Here is a 19,011-nt window from a genome sequence, read left to right as displayed (position 1 = left end):
CATCTAGATAGGTGCCTTGGGGGGTCTAGTTTCCAAAATGGGGTCACTTGTGGGGGAGCTCCAATGTTTGGGCACACAGGGACTCTTCAAATGCAACATGGTGTCCGCTAACAAATAGTCGGCTCAAATTGTTAGCGGACACCATGTTGCGTTTGGAGAGCCCCTGTGTGCCCAAACATTGGAGCTCCCCCACAAGTGACCCCATTTTGGAAACTAGACCCCCCAAGGCACCTATCTAGATGCATAGTGAGCACTTGGAACCCCAGGTGCTTCACAAATTGATTCGTAAAAATGAAAAAGTGTTTTTTTTTTCATTTCTTAATTTTTACGAATCAATTTGTGAAGCACCTGTGGTTCCAAGTGCTCACTATGCATCTAGATAGGTGCCTTGGGGGGTCTAGTTTCCAAAATGGGGTCACTTGTGGGGGAGCTCCAATGTTTGGGCACACAGGGACTCTCCAAATGCAACATAGTATCCGCTAACAAATTGAATGGAAAATCGGCTCAAATTGTTAGCGGACACCATGTTGCGTTTGGAGAGCCCCTGTGTGCCCAAACTTTGGAGCTCCCCCACAAGTGACCCCATTTTGGAAACTAGACCCCCCAAGGCACCTATCTAGATGCATAGTGAGCACTTGGAACCCCCAGGTGCTTCACAAATTGATTCATAAAAATGAAAAAGTGAAAAAAAAAACACTTTTTCATTTTTATGAATCAATTTGTGAAGCACCTGGGGGTTCCAAGTGCTCACTATGGATCTAGATAGGTGCCTTGGGGGGTCTAGTTTCCAAAATGGGGTCATTTGTGGGGGAGCTCCAATGTTTGGGCACGCAGGGGCTCTCCAAACGCAACATGGTGTCCGTTAACAATTTGAGACGATTTTCCATTCAATTTGTTAGCGGACACCATGTCGCGTTTGGAGAGCCCGTGATGTGCCTAAACACTGGAGCTCCCCCACAAGTGACCCCATTTTGGAAACTATACCCCCCAAGGATTTTATTAAGGTGTATAGTGAACATTTTGAACCCAGAGGTACGACACAGAATTTGTTTACATTAGGTCATCATATTGAATAAGTTGTCATTAGTCTTGAGCGCAAGTGCTCGCTACTTGAGTTTGCATCGGGTACTCAGGTATGCACCATGTACAGCGTATGCTCGAGTGACATGCTCGAGTCCCTGCTCCGCATGTTTCACGGTTATTAGACACCCAAAGAAAAACATGCGGGGATCGTTCGTGCATGGCAGGCAATCCCCGTAAAGTTTTTCTGGCCGCGAAGCATATGGGGCAGAGACTCGAACATGTCACTCAAATACCCACGATACTCAATGCATACCAGAGCACCCGATGCAAACTCAAGTAGCGAGCACTTGCGCTCAACACTAGTCGCCATATCGTCATCTTTTTTTCTTACTTTTGAAAAAAATCCCAACCCCATCACAACCCCAGCCCTAACCGTACCACAACCCTAACCGTAGCACAACCCTAACCCTAGCACAACCCTAGCCCCAAACCCAGCCCTAACCCTAGCCCAATCCTAACCCAAGAGTTTATTTTTGACGCCGTTCCTTGTGCGGTATAAGTGATTAGACGACTTTATTCTTCGGGTCGGTGTGATTACAGCAATACCAGAATCATATGGGGTTTTTATGACTGACAGCTGTCACACACTAAAAGACGCATTTTTTGTAAAATCTAGTTTTTGCATCGCCATATTTTGAGAGCTATAATTTTTCCAGATTTTGGCAGACAGTCATGTGACGGCTCGTTTTTTGCGGGATGACTTGACGTTGTTATTGGTGCCATTTTCAGGCACGTGACATTTTTTAATCGCTTTCTATTCCGATTTTTGGGAGGCAGAATAAACAAAAACCAACAATTCAGGAATTGTTTTTTTTGTTTTTTTTTATTCTGTTCCGCGTGTGGTAAAATTGATAAGGTAGCTTTATTCTTCGGGTCAGTACGTTTACAGCGGTACCACATTTATATAATTTTTCTATGTTTTGCACTTTTACATAATAAAAGCAATTTTATAGAAAAAAATATTTTTTAGCATCGCTTTATTCTGAGAGCTATATCTTTTTTATTTTTCGGATGATGGAGCTGTATGGCAGCTTGTTTTTTGCGGGACGAGATGACGTTTTCAGCGGTACCATTTTTATTTCTATTTGTCTTTTTGATCGCGTGTTATTCCATTTTTTGTTTGGCGGTATGGTGATAAAGCATTGTTTTTTGCTTCAGTTTTTTTTTTTTTTACCGTGTTCACTGAAGGGGTTAACTAGTGGGACAGTTTTATAGGTCAGTTTGTTCCGGACGCGGCGATACCAAATATGTGTACTTTTATTGTTGTTTTTTTTTTTTTTATAATAATATTTATTGATGGGTACATTATATTTTTATTTTTGGTGGATTATTTTTTTTATTTTTTTGCAATTTTTTTTTTATTTTTTTTTCACTTTCTGGAAGCTTATATAGTTTATTACTTTGTCCCACTCTGGGACTTTCAGTTTTTTTTCTCTGATCGCCTGCATGGCACAGGAATGCAGCACCATCCCTGTGCCATGCAGGCTGTCAGCGCCGGACAGGGAGAAGATTGTTTGGAGATGCACTGCGCATGTCCAAACAATCTTCCTGCTGTCTGGTGACCCGGATGTTGTCATGACGACATTGGGTCGTCATGGCAACACCCGGGAAGCCTTTGCAGACAGCGCTGGAACCCGGAAGAGGCGGTAAGTATCTGCGATCACCTCCCCTTGCCCCCGCAATGCTGCGATCGACTTCGATCACAGCATCGCGGGGGTTAATGTGCTGGGAGCGGTGCAGGACCGCTCCCTGCACATAGTATCGGGTGTCAGCTGTGACAATCAGCTGACACCCGGCGGCGATCGCGCCCGCACAGCCTGTGTGCGCGCGCGATCGCCATGACGTACTAATACGGGTCTGGCTCTTAAGTCCCAGGGCACAGACGCGTATTAGTACATCAGATGTTATTAAGGGGTTAACTGGCAGGTGGGGCAGGACTTGCAATACCTTAGGATTTCAAGTTGACATCCATGCTAATAGAACCTCCGCATGACCCGTTCTTGGGTTTTGTCGACACCCAGATGACCACCCAAAACATGTGAATAGGCCATGTCCAACACACTCTGTTTATAAGGTCCTGGTACCAACAATGCTTCATTATTTCCGCTCTGACCTTAGTAACCAGGTAAGGGATAAGTCCCCGCTCATCATAAAATAAGGAAAACTGGTGTCCGCTCCCAGCACCTGTGGTATGCCATTTATAACAGCTACCTTATTGAACGCTTCTTTTAGAGTTAGGTCCCTATGTTGGGCGGACCTAAAACTTTCTCTGGTCACACCTATGTCAGGAATGTCGGCCTCAGGGAATAATACCTCATCTCCCACCATTACACAGAAGGGAAACCCGTCAGGCTCTGAGGTTGGTGAGACTTCTTTAGGACCAACTCGTCTCTTACCCGAGCAATCACGTTCTCAGCCCCTCCCCCACAAGTCCCAAAACAACACAAAGTGCCGGCCTATGATAATTGGGTGCAATAAATCCGGGGCCACGCCAACCTCATGGGACTCAGTACCTCGGGCCGTCTCAATGACCACTCTGTCTTTAGCTTCCCCGTGAATGGAGCGGACGAACACCTTCTTCCCAGGGATCAATTGGAGAGTGAGTGTGGCCCTCACGAGGGTCACCAAACTCCCTGTGTCTAGTTGTCCAGTCATTTGCAGACCATTTACTTTTACAGGACAAGCTTGGGGTCCCTAGCCGGGTGGACAGTCCACACTGCAAACCAGATATGCGTAGAATGAACACCGTCGCCGCATGCTACAGTCTATTTGCTCAGAGGTCAGGGGACAATGAGCAGCTATATGACCTGGACTGTGACATTTCCAGAAAACTACGTCCCCCGATGAGACCCTCGGCATGACCTTTGCAGCCCCCATGGAAATTGGACGCCCCACCTCCTCTTTAGCCTCCGCCCCCTGATGGGATTCCCAGTATGGAGTGGGTTGCCTTCCCAAAGAATCCTCGATCCCCTGATACCTTTAGACCAATCCGACCAAGTCATCAGTGTTCTGGGGATCTCCCTGGGCAACCCAAGTCTGCATCGGGCTTGGAAGGGAGTGCACAAATCGGTCCATTGCAACTCACTCTACCATCTAAGTAGAGGACTCCAGCTGCAACCACTTTTGGACGAGGTACAGCAGATCAAACATTTGGAAGCAAGGGGTTTTGTCACGGTCATATACCCAGGGCTGGAACTATAGAGAATGTATGTGCAACACAGATGCCTGAATGAGTTATCAGATGAAAAAAATATATTAATGTTTCTTAACCCTCTATCATCCCTATTAAACAATCCGTGATAAACTGAGAGCATACAGATGGCTTCCGAGTGCTGTCTGATTTTTTTCACAAACCTATAGACTTGAACTGCTGAGATTGATTTGAGAATTGGACCATAATTGGACATGTCTTCATATATTTGGGTGGATCACTCGATTGTCAACAATACACGGACATGTGAACAGCCCCTTATTACACTATAATAGATATGAGTTTATCCGAGATTACCGCAGATAGAACTCGTACACGGAAAACTGACGTCTGAATGAGGGCCATAGTAGGTAAAAGCATCATGTTGTGTTGAATTTGGAGAAACTGCTTGTGATATTATTTGTGTTGAGCTAATTAAAGTTTTCTTTATTGGTTTACAGCAAACAGCAGAAATTTGTAAATTTTACTACTGAATATAATTTGCAATGAGGGGTTAAAATATTTTGATTGAAACTGTGCATGCAACATGCTGTGAAGTCTTTAATAGCATCTTCCAAACCAGGGCTGTGGAGTCGGTAAGCCAAACCTCCGACTCCAACTCCGACTCCTCAATTTCTATGACACTGACTCCAACTCAGACTCCCTCATACATGGCTCATGTTTAAGAGAGAAATTTACTGTAGCACAGATTCATCTCAGATAAAAGTCTAGACCCTTAGATCAGGAATAGGACATTTCATAACTTTCCAAAATTCTTATGAAAAAAATATTCCCCCACAAACTGCATTGAACTACTGTACCCACCCAATTTATTATATATTTTAGGAGTTGGAGTTGGTCCATTATATACCGACTCCAGCAAAATGGACACCGACTGCGACTCCACAACCCTGTTCCAAACTAGAAAAAAATCAATGTCTATACCTGTGACAAATGGCCAGCAGCAGGAGATAATGGCTCCTGAACATTCTTGCCTACATCTAGTTTATTTCCATTCTTCTTTGTGGACCAGGACCATTTTGAAGCAGAGCTGTCACTTATCTCTGTCCACTGTTTGCTGACCCTTTTTAAGTCTACAGAAATGTTCATAGATTGCTCTGGAGTCTGTTGTTCTGGAGGTGAGGCAGATAGTGATGGGGATGAATGAGTGATAGTTGGATGCCTGGTTGATAATTCTGGATCAAACTCATGTCTTTCAGCTGCAATATGACAAAGTGTAGATGACATAATGACCTCAATTCAGTAGCTTAACATTAGAGGAAAACTTACACGAATATAGTAACATACGGTTAAATCTTATGTAAAAAACAAATATTCAAAATGTCTGATTTCGGCACGTCACACTGATACTCATTGCATTTACGCATATAGGGCCCGATTCATTAAACAGACCCTGACATCAGAAAATGTTCTATTAAACTGATCCAGACTCCTGCAAGAAACTACATAGTCATCACAATGATGTTTTAGCTAAACTATGTTTGTAGTAGTTGTGCTATAGTTATCAAGTAAAAACTTGCCTTTGTGAGTGGAAAACCATTACCCCAAGTTATCTGTGCGGTAAGGTATACTGGAGGAGTCACCTAGCCATGGTGTGAAGAGATATCCTCTCCGTTTGACTGACCACTTTCAGCCAAGTGACATCAGTGCTAACGTCTTTGAAATCCAGCACAGAGACCTGCATGATCCAGGCTCAGAACACCTCTGTGCTGTGCAATGAGTCGACATGTATACACCTCAGCTTCACCAAGCTCACTGTGCAGTACAGAGGAGTTCTGAGCTGGAGATGTAATCATCCTGACTCAGAACACGAGCCAAAGTGTATACATCTCAGCCTCACCAAGCTCACTGCACAGTACAGAGGCATCCTGAGTCCGGATGATAATACCCCAGCTCGGCTCAGAACGCCTCTTTACTGCGCACTGAGCCAATACGTATACATCTCAGCTTCACCAAGCTCACTTCGCAGTACAGAGGCGTTCTGAGCTGGTGGTGTCATCATCCGGACTCAGAACGCCTCTGTACTGCGCAGTGAGCTTGGTGAGGCTGAGACGTATACACGTCGGCTCACGTTCTGAGTCCGGATGATGATGCCGCCCGCTCGGCTCAAAACGCCTCTGTACTACGCACTAAGCCGACATGTATATATCTCAGCATCATCAATCGAACTCAGAACGTGAGCCGACATGTACCGTATTTTTCGGACTATAAGACGCACCGGACCGTAAGACACACCTAGGTTTTAGAGGAGGAAAAAAAATTAAAAAACTTAAGCCAAAAATGTGTTCATGATGCACTTTTAAGGGAGAGGGGGTCTTCTGCTGACACTGGTGTAGGGGTAATGTCCCCCAATTCTGACAATATCCCCCATCCTGGTATGCATGGAACCCCTCCATCCTGGTATGCATGGAACCCCTCCATCCTGGTATGTATGGCTCCCTCATCCTTATCCTGGTATGCATGGCACCCCTCATCCTTATCCTGGTATGCATGGTACCCCTCATCCCTATCCTGGTATGCATGGCCCCCCTCACCTCCTATCCTGGTATGCATGGCCCTTCATCCCTATCCTGGTATGCATGGCACAGCAATCCCCATCCTGGTATGCATGGCACAGCAATCCCCATCCTGGTATGCATGGCACAGCAATCCCCATCCTGGTATGCATGGAACCCCTCATCCCCGTCCCGGTATGCATGGCACCCCTCATCCCTGTCCTGGTATGCATGGCACCCCTCATCCTTGTCCTGGTATGCATAGCACCCCTCATCTCTGTTCTGGTATGCATGGCACCCCTTATGCTTATCCTGGTAGGCATGGTACCCCTAATCCCTATCCTGGTATGCATGGCACCCCTAATCCCTATCTTGGTATGCATGGCACCTCTCATCCTTACCCTGGTATGTATGGCCCCCTCATCCTTAGCCTAGTATGCATGGTCCCCCTAATCCCCTTAATGCTGCACATAAAAAAAAACAAAAAAAAAACACTCCTACTCACCTTTCTTCTCTCCTCCAGCGCTGTGACCTGTCTGCCCGCACTGATCTCTCCATGTGAGACGTGCATGGCGTCACTGCCATGCGCGGCTCACAAGGAGAGATCAGCTGCCGGAAGTCACTGCTCCCCACGCTGGGTCTGTGTGCGCAGGGAGCAATGACTTCACTCTCCTTCATAGCCGGCACACAGCGCAGCTGCGCTGCGGTTCCTGCTGCTGCCGGCTATCTCGTGTGCCCGCTTATTAAAGGGCATGAATATTCACTCCCTCCCCACGCCCATGGGCGTGGAAAGAGGTTGAATATTCATGCCCTTTAACAGCGGTCACAGGCGATTCCGGCAGCAGCAGGAGCCGCAGCGCGGCTACACTGTATACCGCTATTAAGGAGCATGAATATTCAGTGCTCCCCACGCCCCATGGGCATGGGGAGCAGTGAATATTCATTTTCTTTAGCAGCGGGGACAGTGTAGGCTGCAGCGGACGGCTGCTGCCTCCTGTGCCCTGCTCCTCCACCGATACCGCTCCCCCCACACACCACATACAGTACAGACCAAAAGTTTGGACACACCTTCTCATTTAAAGAATTTTCTGTATTTTCATGACTATGAAAATTGTACATTCACACTGAAGGCATCTGACGCGCCCCTGGGCCTGTGTCGCGCTGCGTTGCGCACGCGGGAGCTTACCCGGAGCCGGATCTGTTGAGGGTTGTAGTCTCGTGGCGGTGACCCGGTCCGTGCCCAGGGAGTCAAACTGAGCGGCGATGTATCAGTGGTAGATGTTGGACGACTACGCCACCCGTTGAGTACAGCTAAGGAGCTGCTGCTGCAGGGCAGACCGCTGAGGCCGGTGGTAGGATTGTGCAGCGTGATAGTATAACCCCCAACGGGAGGGGTATGGCCTCAGGGCAACCGACGTGGATGATGGGGGTAGCAGGAACCACTCGGAGACGGTACGGTGTAGTTCAGGGTCTTTACTGGTGACAAAGATAGACCCTCCCGGAGTACTGGCTAGCGATTGGGGCCTGGTCGGTCCTTGAGCAGATGGGATCTCCCCTGGCCAGGCGGAGTTGTAGGCCTCCCAAACTAACTGTACTCTTCTGGCTACCTTGCTAGAGGCGGGTATAAGTAGCCCACGTCCCTCAGTGTACTGTGTGGTGCTCACCCGTATGGCCGGTGACTCGGGGCCTTCGGGTTTCTTGGCCAGAGGACCTGGAATCCCCTGCCTGACGGATTCTGCTGCTGGGTAGGAGTTAGTCCCCACAGCCTCGGACTCCGGGTCTGGTAAGAAATCTTCTCAGTCAGGGCGAGCTCTGCAGCTGCCAGCCCCTGACTCCTTGTAACACTGCTCCCACAGAGCTCCTGATGTTCTGTTCCTATATTTGCTTCTTTTCTCTGTCTCTACTTCTTCTCTACTCACTAACCCTGCCTCAGCCCTAGGTTTATATAGGGGAAGTTCTTCCCCTCCCAGGACTGGGCAGGAGGTGTGGCATGCATAGGATTCCTGACCAAGAGACCTCCCACCTGCTCTCAGACATAACATTGCTGTTACTGTGGAAACCAGATCCCTGGGGTGCCACACATCAAAACTATGAATTAACACATGTGGAATTATATACTTAACAAAAAAGTGTGAAACAACTGAAAATATGTCTTATATTCTAGGTTCTTCAAAGTAGCCACCTTTTGCTTTGATGACTGCTTTGCACACTCTTGGCATTCTCTTGATGAGCTTCAAGAGGTAGTCACCGGAAATGGTTTTCACTTCACAGGTGTGCCCTGTCAGGTTTAATAAGTGGGATTTCTTCCCTTATAAATGGGGTTGGGACCATCAGTTGTGTTGTGCAGAAGTCTGGTGGATACACAGCTGATAGTCCTACTGAATAGACTGTTAGCTGCTTTTTTCTTGGCATAATACAAATTCTAAGTAAAGAAAAACGAGTGGCCATCATTACTTTAAGAAATGAAGGTCAGTCAGTGTGAAAAATTGGGAAAACTTTGAAAGTGTCCCCAAGTGCAGTTGCAAAAACCATCAAGCGCTACAAAGAAACTGTCTCACATGAGGACCGCCCCAGGAAAGGAGGACCAAGAGTCACATCTGCTTCTGAGGATAAGTTTATCCGAGTCACCAGCATCAGAAATCGCAGGTTAACAGCAGCTCAGATTAGAGACCAGGTCAATGCCACACAGAGTTCTAGCAGCAGACACATCTCTTCAACAACTGTTAAGACGAGACTTTGTGCAGCAGGCCTTCATGGTAAAATAGCTGCTAGGAAACCACTGCTAAGGACAGGCAACAAGCAGAAGAGACTTGTTTGGGCTAAAGAACACAAGGAATGGACATTAGACCAGTGGAAACGGATGGACTCTACATGCCTGGTTCCCACCGTGAAGCATGGAGGAGGAGGTGTGATGGTGTGGGGGTGCTTTGCAGGTGACACTGTTGGGGATTTATTCAAAATTGAAGGCATACTGAACCAGCATGGCTACCACAGCATCTTGCAGCGGCATGCTATTCCATCTGGTTTGCGTTTTGTTGGACCATCATTTATTTTTCAACAGGACAATGATCCCAAACACACCTCCAGGCTGTGTAAGGGCTATTTGACCAAGCAGGAGAGTGATGGGGTGCTACGCCAGATGACCTGGCCTCCACAGTCACCAGACCTGAACCCAATCGAGATGGTTTGGGGTGAGCTGGACCGCAGAGTGAAGGCAAAAGGGCCAACAAGTGCTAAGCACCTCTGGGAACTCCTTCAAGATTGTTGGAAGACCATTTCCAGTAACTAACTCTTGAAGCTCATCAAGAGAATGCCAAGAGTGTGCAAAGCAGTCATCAAAGCAAAAGGTGGCTACTTTGAAGAACCTAGAATATAAGACATATTTTCAGTTGTTTCACACTTTTTTGTTAAGTATATAATTCCACATGTGTTAATTCATAGTTTTGATGCCTTCAGTGTGAATGTACAATTTTCAAAGTCATGAAAATACAGAAAATCTTTAGATGAGAAGGTGCGTCCAAACTTTTGGTCTGTACTGTATATATACCCCCCCCCCCCCCCCAACATTCGGACTATAAGATGCACCCCCCATTTTCCTCCAAAATTTTGGAGGAAAAAAGTGCGTCTTATAGTCCGAAAAATACGTAAACGTAAAGGGCCAGATTCAATATTACTAGCGTTTGTAGCGCCGGCGTCCCTGCCCTCTGCTAGGCAGGGACGCTGTTCCCCTCACCTCCCTGCTCCGTGCCCGGCGTCCTCCTCCCGCTCTGCTGGCAGCGCGCGCTCCTTCCCGGCCACTGTGCTTAGGGTGCGCGCGCGCGCTCTCCCTCCCTCTTAAAGGGGCCGCGCGCGCCGTCCTAAGGAGTGCCCGGCCAATGGCCGGAGGACTTCACCATATAGAAGGCACCTCCTCCAAAATGGAGGTGCCCGAGCAATGTTGTTGCACTGTTCACTACTCTGCTTCAGCCCTCAGGTCCCGTTGCCAGTTACCTGCCAGATACCTGCCAGATTCCTGCCAGCCTGCTGTCTTTTCCTGCCTGATATTCCGCTACCTGCCTGCTAGCCTGAGGTCTGACGGTCTGCCTTACAACTCCTGTCAGTCTGTCTAAGGACCTGCTTGCCCGCTCACCTGGGAGCACACTTCAGCTACCTGCCTGCTTGCCTGAGGTCCGACGGTCTGCCTTCCAACTCCTGTCAGTCTGTCTATGGACCAGCTTGCCCGCTCACCTGGGAGCGCACATCTGCTACCTGCCTGCTAGCCTACCTGGAGGCTCCGCCGTCACGTGCTGTGACCACCTGCCTGTCCAGTGACTCCTGTCCGCTCACCTGGGAGCGCTCATCTGCTGCCTGTCCGTTAGCCTACCTGGAGGCTCTGCCGTCACGTGCTGTGACCACCCGCTTATCCAGAGACTCTCGCCCGCTCATCTGGGAGCGCTCATCTGCCGCCTGTCTGTTGGTCTTCCTGGAGGCTCCGCCGTCACATGCTGTGACCACCCGTTTATCCAGAGACTCTCGCCTGCTCACCTGGGAGCTCAAGTCTACCATCAGCCGCCACAGGTCGTACCAACCCTTTACCCAGAGACTGCCCCGGTCACTTGCCGTGACCATCTGCCCGTTCACCCAGAGACTGTCCCGGTCACTTGCCGTGATCATCTGCCCGTTCTTCCAGAGACTGCCCCAGTCACTTGCCGTGATCTCCTGCCCGTTCTTCCAGAGACTGTCCCGGTCACTTGCCGTGACCATCTGCCCGTTCACCCAGAGACTGTCCCGGTCACCTGCTGTGACTGCCTGCCTGGTCGCTACCCGCTCCCTTACAAGGACCGCCCCCTTGTATAGTAGCTCAGAGGTTCCGCCTCCCAGACCCGTTACAGCGTTTCTTACGCCAGTCTTAATTATGGACATGGCAAGACGTGCTTAATTCATTAAGAGGAGCATACAACTTAATGAATTAGGTGCATCTTACAACTGGTGAGCACCTCCATCAAAAATGTTACTCCAGGAAAGAGTAGAGTAGCACTTATGAAATAAGTTGTGCCACAACTCTTGATGACTTTATCAGACAGACTTCGTCACGCCCCATTCCAGCTCTGCCCACTTTTGTGTAAAAACGCCAAAAGCCACAAAATTTTATATAACATTTTTTTGCATTGGGCAAACATATTGCAAAATTTGAAGGTGTTTTGTGACAGAAATCTGGGAAAACACCTTCATGAATTGGGTCCAAATAGTATAGTTGGAAAATGACACATTTCCATCAAGTTCAATTGCAATGTTCTATTTTTTTTATATTGTGTTATGCAGTGCACACCTATGGCTCTGACTTTAGGGGTCTGCAAGAGAATTATCCTGACTCCCAGAATCCAAGGCACTTCTTCATGATCTTAGAAGCTTTAATAAAAACTATTATGTCAGGGGGAAGAGCATATTTAAACATTTTCCAACATGTCATTTACATTTAGTTCTTGGTGCTGAATATTAGTAAAAATTAAGATAGCAGCACCCTTAGGTGTTAGTGCAAAGTCCCTAAGGGTGACTGGCTAAAGGCCATATTCATTACACAAAACCAAAAAAAAATAGATAAAAATTGAGGCAGCACTTCAAAGCTTACTAAATGAAAGAATCTATATGTAACTATCAAGCAGGCTGATAGAAGAAGACCCCAATGAGTAGAGCTGAAACTCCACAAATGGGTGAATAAAGATACACTTTCTTTTTTAGACTTCGCTCGGAAGTGCTGCCTCAGTCTTTACATTTGGAGGTGAATATATGCTACAACATGGAAGTGTAATACAGTCATCTGAATAAAGATCTATGTATCTTTGCTATCATCATTTGCATGGTGCTATAACCTAGCAGACACACAGTTGGAGGACAATGATGTGTCTCCCTGATACAATGTACTGTATATCGTTTATGCTCTATCAGTATTACTCACATCTCATCTGCTCCACTGACCCAAGGCTAGAACAGACAGGTGATGCAGGTTTATTACACACATGAGTTGATATTTTATTACTATTTGCTGTTTTCTCTTCCTTTCTTGGTGGATTTTTATACATTTTTATAGGACTGGGCTCTTTCATATTCTTCTGCTCTTTCTTAGTTGTCAACAGTCCATCCTGAAAAGAGAAAATAAATGTACAAAAGGTAAATTTAGGACAAATGCATAGAAAAGAAAGTGAGAGTATTCCTGTTTGTACAAATAGGAAGGCCTACAAAGTGGCCATACTCTGGTTCAACTGACACCTATTCCTCAAGATCACCCCCATCCCCCAATGAAATGCATGCTCGATTCGGCAGAATGTGCACGTTTTCAATGGGTGTTAAGAGGCTGCTACACACCTCTGTTCCCTGCAGGCTCCTCTGGTGGCTTATCTCCCCTGAGAACAAGAAGATCCGGCATGTTGAAATCTACATATTGCATGATCCATCTTTCATTGGGAGACCCCTATATATAATAGACAGTTAGCTTGTCCCAATGAAATCAGGAGAGTCTGAAAACATGAATAAAATGTTTATGGGGGTCTTCTCATTCACAATGACTACTGGACTAACTTCACATAGCAAATAAAGATCGAAAACATCTTTTCCTATTTGCTTGATAAACGCTACTTAGGATGCAAATTTATTTTTTTGTTCTACTGAATTTTTCACATTCAGATTTCCATCCCATAAGTGGCACAACCATTCACTGCTAAGACATCTCAAGTTTAACACCACGTCACTTCTGATGTTCATGTGGTGTGTAACACCACCCCCTCACTTTGTAAGTAGAAGCTCCCTATATCAGCGATCAATCTTTCCTGAGGGTCAAAGACTCATTTTTCAAAAGTCACCAATGAGAATGAAATTTGCAGTCAATCAATCCTTAAATTTGAGTTATAGATCAAAATCAAAGAGTACCTGTCGTTTTAATTGTTATTGCATAAATCAATAGTACACATTAACCCCTTGACCGCCGGGCCATTTTCTGTTTTTGCGCTTTCGTTTTTTGCTCCCCTTCTTCCCAGAGCCATAACTTTTTTATTTTTCTGTCAATATGGCCATGTGAAGGCCAAGTTTTTTTTGTTTAAATAATCTTTTACTGAATTATTTTAACAATATAAGCGTAGGGAAATAGGATCTTCCAATCTTTATAGAATATATAATACAAATAGAATATGAATAAAAGAACATATAGATTAAGATTATATGTTAGGGACTAAACAAAATATCGGATGTTTTTTTTCTGTTTTTGCAGCTTAAGGATGGCTTGTTTCACCTGCATGGAGAGCTCCTTTGACCGCATGTTTACTTCACAGCAAAACCTTCCAAATGCAAGCACCACACCTCAAATCAACTCCAGGCCTTTTATCTGCTTAATTGAGAATGACATAACGAAAGGATTTCCCACACCTGTCCATGAAATAGCCTTGGAGTCAATTGTCCAATTACTTTTGGTCCCTTTATAAACAGGGTGGCACATGTTAAGGCGCTGAAACTCCTAAACCCTTCATCCAATTTTAATGTGGATACCCACAAATGAAAGCTGAAAGTCTGAACTTCAACTGCATCTGAATTGTTTTGTTTAAAATTCATTGTGGTAATGTCTAGAACCAAAATTAGGAAAATGTTGTCTCTGTCCAAATATATATGGACCTAACTGTATTCCTAATTTAAACGATCAAATGCTTTTTCGGCGTCTATTGAAAGGAGAATTGAAGGAATTTTTTCATTTTCAATTAAAGAGATTAAATTAATAATTTTCCTAGTACCGTCAGGAGCTTTTCTGTTTTTAACATCTACATTGAGGAGTGAAATGGGTCGATAATTCTGAATTACTTTCGGGTCACTATTAGGTTTGGGAATAACAGTAATATTTGCATGGAGAGATTCTTTTAGGAATGAGCCTGAGGCAGATGCAGATAAAAAAAAGGATAGGAGGGGTTGACACAAATGATGTTAGAAAGTCTTATAATATTCGTTTAGGTATCCATCTGGGCCAGGGGCTTTATCATCTTTTAAATTAGAAATAGCTGCAATAATTTCTTCTTTAGTAAATAAGTCATTTAGAAAATTGAGTTGATTTAAGTTTAATTTGGGATGAAAGATTTGGGATAGAAATTTTTGAATATCTTCTAGATTGGGGTGTTGGTTAATGGGGTCATCTTTAAGGTTGTATAAGTTGGAATAATATTTTCCAAATTGTTCCACAATATTTTGTGGATTATGAAAACAAGAGTCTCCAATCTTTATTGATTTTATTCTAATTTTAAGACGCTGACTTTTTACTCTATTTGCAGTGAGCTTGGACATCTTGTTAAAAGATAAATACAAATTTTGTCTAGAAAATTTTATTATTTTGTCATAATCTTTTAAAAGTAGAGCTTTAAATTCAGACCTAAGTTTTAGTAAGTTAGTGTGGGTTGTGATGGATGGGTTTTCCTGTTGGATTTTTTCTTCAATCGTTATTTGCTTTGTGATTTCTTTAATTTGTTCTCTGTTTTTTCTTTTGATGAGCCGCATTTAATTGTATAAGAATTCCACGGATAACAGCCTTATGGGAGTTCCAGAGTTTGGATGGAGAAGTATCAGTAGAATTATTTTCTTTAAAATGAAGAGACAGAGCATTATCTATTATTTTCTTATACTTTGGATGTTTAAAGAAAAAGGAGTTTCCCTTTCATTCCTTAGCTGGAAATTTGGGTGACGTCAACTTTAATTTACCTAGGGGTGTGATCGGACCAAGTGATTTGTCCGATAGAAGCTTCTGTGAATTTCTGAATAGATGAGAGATTTGTAAGGATTAAATCAATCCTTGAGTATGATTTGTGGTGGCTTGAGTAAAAGATATATTCCCTTAAGGAAGAGTTCAAGCATCGAAAACATCATAGAGTTGTTCTTTTGCTAACCAATTTTCTAATGAAGGCATTTTAATCCTATTTGAAGCTATAGAGTCAAGATTTTTATTCGGAATGATGTTGAAATCGCCCAAAATAACTAGGGTTCCCTTTTGTGTTTTATTTATTTTCTTGAATAATTTATTAAGAAAATTAATTTGGCCAACATTGGGAGTGTAGATATTAACTATTGTATGTAATACTGAGTCAAGTTCACATATTAATATGTGAAACCTGCCATTTAAATCTATTATTTCTTCGACAAAATGAAATGAAATAGTATCTCTTATAGCAGTGAGAACACCAGCTTCCTTTACTGGAGAAGAAGATCTGAAGGTAAACGGGAATTGTTTGTGGTTGAATATAGGTGGGTTTTTATTTTTAAATTTGGTTTCTTGAAAAGTAACTAGGTCTGCTCTTGACTGAAAGGCTTCTTTCCAAGCAGAGTGTCTTTTAATGGGACTATTAAGTCCCTTTACATTTAAAGATAAAAAATTTAAAGCCATAGAACAAGAAATGAGATAACAGACTCATCACCAGCAGAACCTTAATAAAATATATTATTACAAAAACATTAATGACAACTTGGTCAAATCTTAGCCTAAAATATAACCATGAGAGACAAAAAGTAACAACAAGAAAGAATAAAAAAAACTAATACTCAGACTTTTGATAAATTCTCAGAATGACTGTGGGGTTAGAGTGGGATGAAAAAGAAAATAAAATCCCAACTTCTAACCTCAACAACAAAAAAAAAAGTTCAGCATTGCTCTGTGATGGAAACCTGGATTGCAGATATGAGGTTGCGGGATAAAGCCTTGAGGAAAAATTATAATAATAGTCAAATTCGCATCCATAGAACACAACTAGTTAAAATATGTGCACATTGTGTATGATGTATTAGAATACTCCTTAAGGCTATGTGCCCACGTTGCGGACCTGAAGCATATTTTTTACGCTTCTCCCTGGCGGGAAAATCGCATGCGGATATTACATGCGGTTTTCCCGCCAGGTAGAAGCGTTTGTGAGGCGTCTTTGCATGCATTTCTGCATGCGGGTTATCAAGCACTTCTCCAAGCATCACTTGGAAAAGTGCTTGACAACTTGTTCAGAAAGGTAAAAAATAAAAAAATAAACTTTATACTCACCTTCTGATGCATTCTCTGCCCCGTCCGGAGGCTTGAGCGGCTCACGCTGTTGTGTGCAGGACCTGCGGTGACGTCATTGAGTCATGTGGTGGGTCACATGACTCAATGACGTGGCAGGTCCTTCAGACAACAGCGCGACGGAGGGAAAACATCAGAAGATAAGTATAAACTTTATTTTATTCTTTTTTTTTACAGGTTCTTTGGTACCCAGGTCTGGATGAGAGTCTCCTCTCATCCAGATTTGGGTACCATCCGCACATTGATTCCGCTGCGCTTCCGCAAAATTAATGAACATGCTGCGGATTTTTGACCGCAGCATATACGCTGCGGAAAAATCCGCAGCATGGGCATTAACATTGCGGAATGCCATTGTTGACCATGGGGTGCGGATATACATGCGTTTTTCAAGCGTTTACGCTGCGGAAATTCCGCAGCATATACGCTTGAAAAATGCTACGTGTATGTGGGCACACAGCCTAAAAGAAAACAAGGGCCAAATCAGAGATTTTGAAAAGTCAAGTTTGATCGTCGCCTTCTCTCATGAGGTTTTTGTCTTTTATAAAAGACCGTCCTTCTTCAATGTTTGTGATGGTGTAAGTTTTCCCCTTTAAGAAAACCAGGAGTTTCATGGGGAAGCCCCATTTAACCCCTTCGCAACCCTGGGATTTTCCATTTTTGCATTTTTGTTTTTTGCTCCCCTTGTTCCCAGAGCCATAGCGTTTTTATTTTTTGGTCAATATGGCCATGTGAGGGCTTATTTTTTGCAGGACGAGTTGTACTTTTCAACGCCATTACTAGTTTTACAATAACGTGTACAGGAAAACAGGAAAAAAATTCCAAGTGCGGTGAAATTGCAAAAAAAAGTGCAATACCACAGATGTTTTTATTTTTAATTTTTTTTACCACGTTCACTGAATGCTAAAACTGACCTGCCATTATTATTCTCCAGGTCATTACGAGTTCGTAGACACCAAACATGTATAGGTTCTTTTTTATTTAAGTGATGAAAAAAAATTCCAAAGTTTGGTAAAAAATAAAATAAAAAAAAAAATGGCGCCATTTTCCAAGACCTGTAGCGTCTCCATTTTTCGGGATCTGGGGCCGGGTGAGGGCTTATTTTTTGCGCACCGAGCTGTAGTTTTCATTGATACCATTTTGAGGTAGATCCGATGTTTTGATCGCCCGTTATTGCATTTTATTGCAATGTTGCGGCGACCAAAAAACGTAATTCTGGCGTTTAGAATTTTTTTCTCGTTACGCCGTTTACCGATCGGATTGTTTTTTTATATTAATAGATCGGACTATTCTGAATGCGGCGATACCAAATATGTGTATGTAGGTTTTTTTTTATTATTATTTTATTTTGAATGAGGCGAAAGGGGGGTTGATTTAAACTTTTATATTTTTTTAATATTTTTAAAAACAATGTTTTTTCACTTTTTGCTTGCTTCTATAGTCTCCATAGGAGAATAGAAGCAGCACTTGTCTGATCGCCTCTGCTACATACAGATGGTCAGCAGATCCCCTGCATATAGCAGAAATGGTCCTGTGCTATGTGCGCCGACCACTAGGTGACCAGCTCATGACAACCACTGGAGTCCGCTGCAGACCCAGGGTTGTCATGCCCACCCATCGGTGACCCGCGATCACGTGACAGGGTCCCCGATGGGCGGGGTAAGTGACGCGCTTCCGGCGCTGTTAAATGCTGCTGTCAGAGATTGACAGCGGCATTTAACATGTTAAAAGCCGCGGGTGGATCGCGATTCCACCCGCGGCTGTTGCGGGCACATGTCAGCTGTAATAATCAGCTGACATGTGCCCGGTTCAGTGAGGGCTCCTGCACTGAGGATTACAACCTGTGCGTGCTAATACGGCACAGGCAGTAAAGGGGTTAAAGGACAAGTCATTTTGTCTCAGGGTTAGGGTTATGTCTCCTAGGGACTTTCTAAAACTTAAGGTAATTCATTTTAATTTCCGTTATTGAGCTTTGGTTCATGTCAAACCTCTTGTTGAGATTAATATCCATTAAAGATATGGTTGATTTAAAACAGTTACAAATTTAGAGTTCAGAAGGAGATAGATTAATCGGTGTAATATCTGGCTGAGAGGATTGATCGACCATAGGGTTAAAGTCAGGGGGGGGGCTGAAGCTGCCAGATGAGGCGGGGTATATACATCTATCCTGGGTTTTTGTT

The 19,011-nt window shown here is 44.1% G+C and overlaps 1 protein-coding gene across 1 annotated transcript in view; it reads right to left on the bottom strand.

The window, feature by feature from the left end:
• Positions 1–19,011, bottom strand: part of SYCP2 (synaptonemal complex protein 2) — a 114,579-nt gene that overhangs the window by 54,414 nt on the left and 41,154 nt on the right. Inside the window, exons 6-7 of the mRNA XM_073681552.1 lie at positions 12,725–12,908; positions 5,219–5,493 (exon numbers count right to left, since the gene is read on the bottom strand). Of these exons, the coding sequence (XP_073537653.1) occupies positions 5,219–5,493; positions 12,725–12,908 (459 nt within the window). The remainder of the gene's footprint in view (positions 1–5,218; positions 5,494–12,724; positions 12,909–19,011) is intronic.

This window comes from Phyllobates terribilis, unplaced genomic scaffold (genome assembly GCF_046119375.1).
Source record: "Phyllobates terribilis strain yellow unplaced genomic scaffold, ASM4611937v1 Scaffold_5__5_contigs__length_657084704, whole genome shotgun sequence".
NCBI classification, from domain to species: Eukaryota; Metazoa; Chordata; class Amphibia; order Anura; family Dendrobatidae; genus Phyllobates; species Phyllobates terribilis.
The sequence above is the reverse complement of the archived record's forward strand: the minus strand, read 5'-3'. Positions and strand labels throughout refer to the sequence as shown.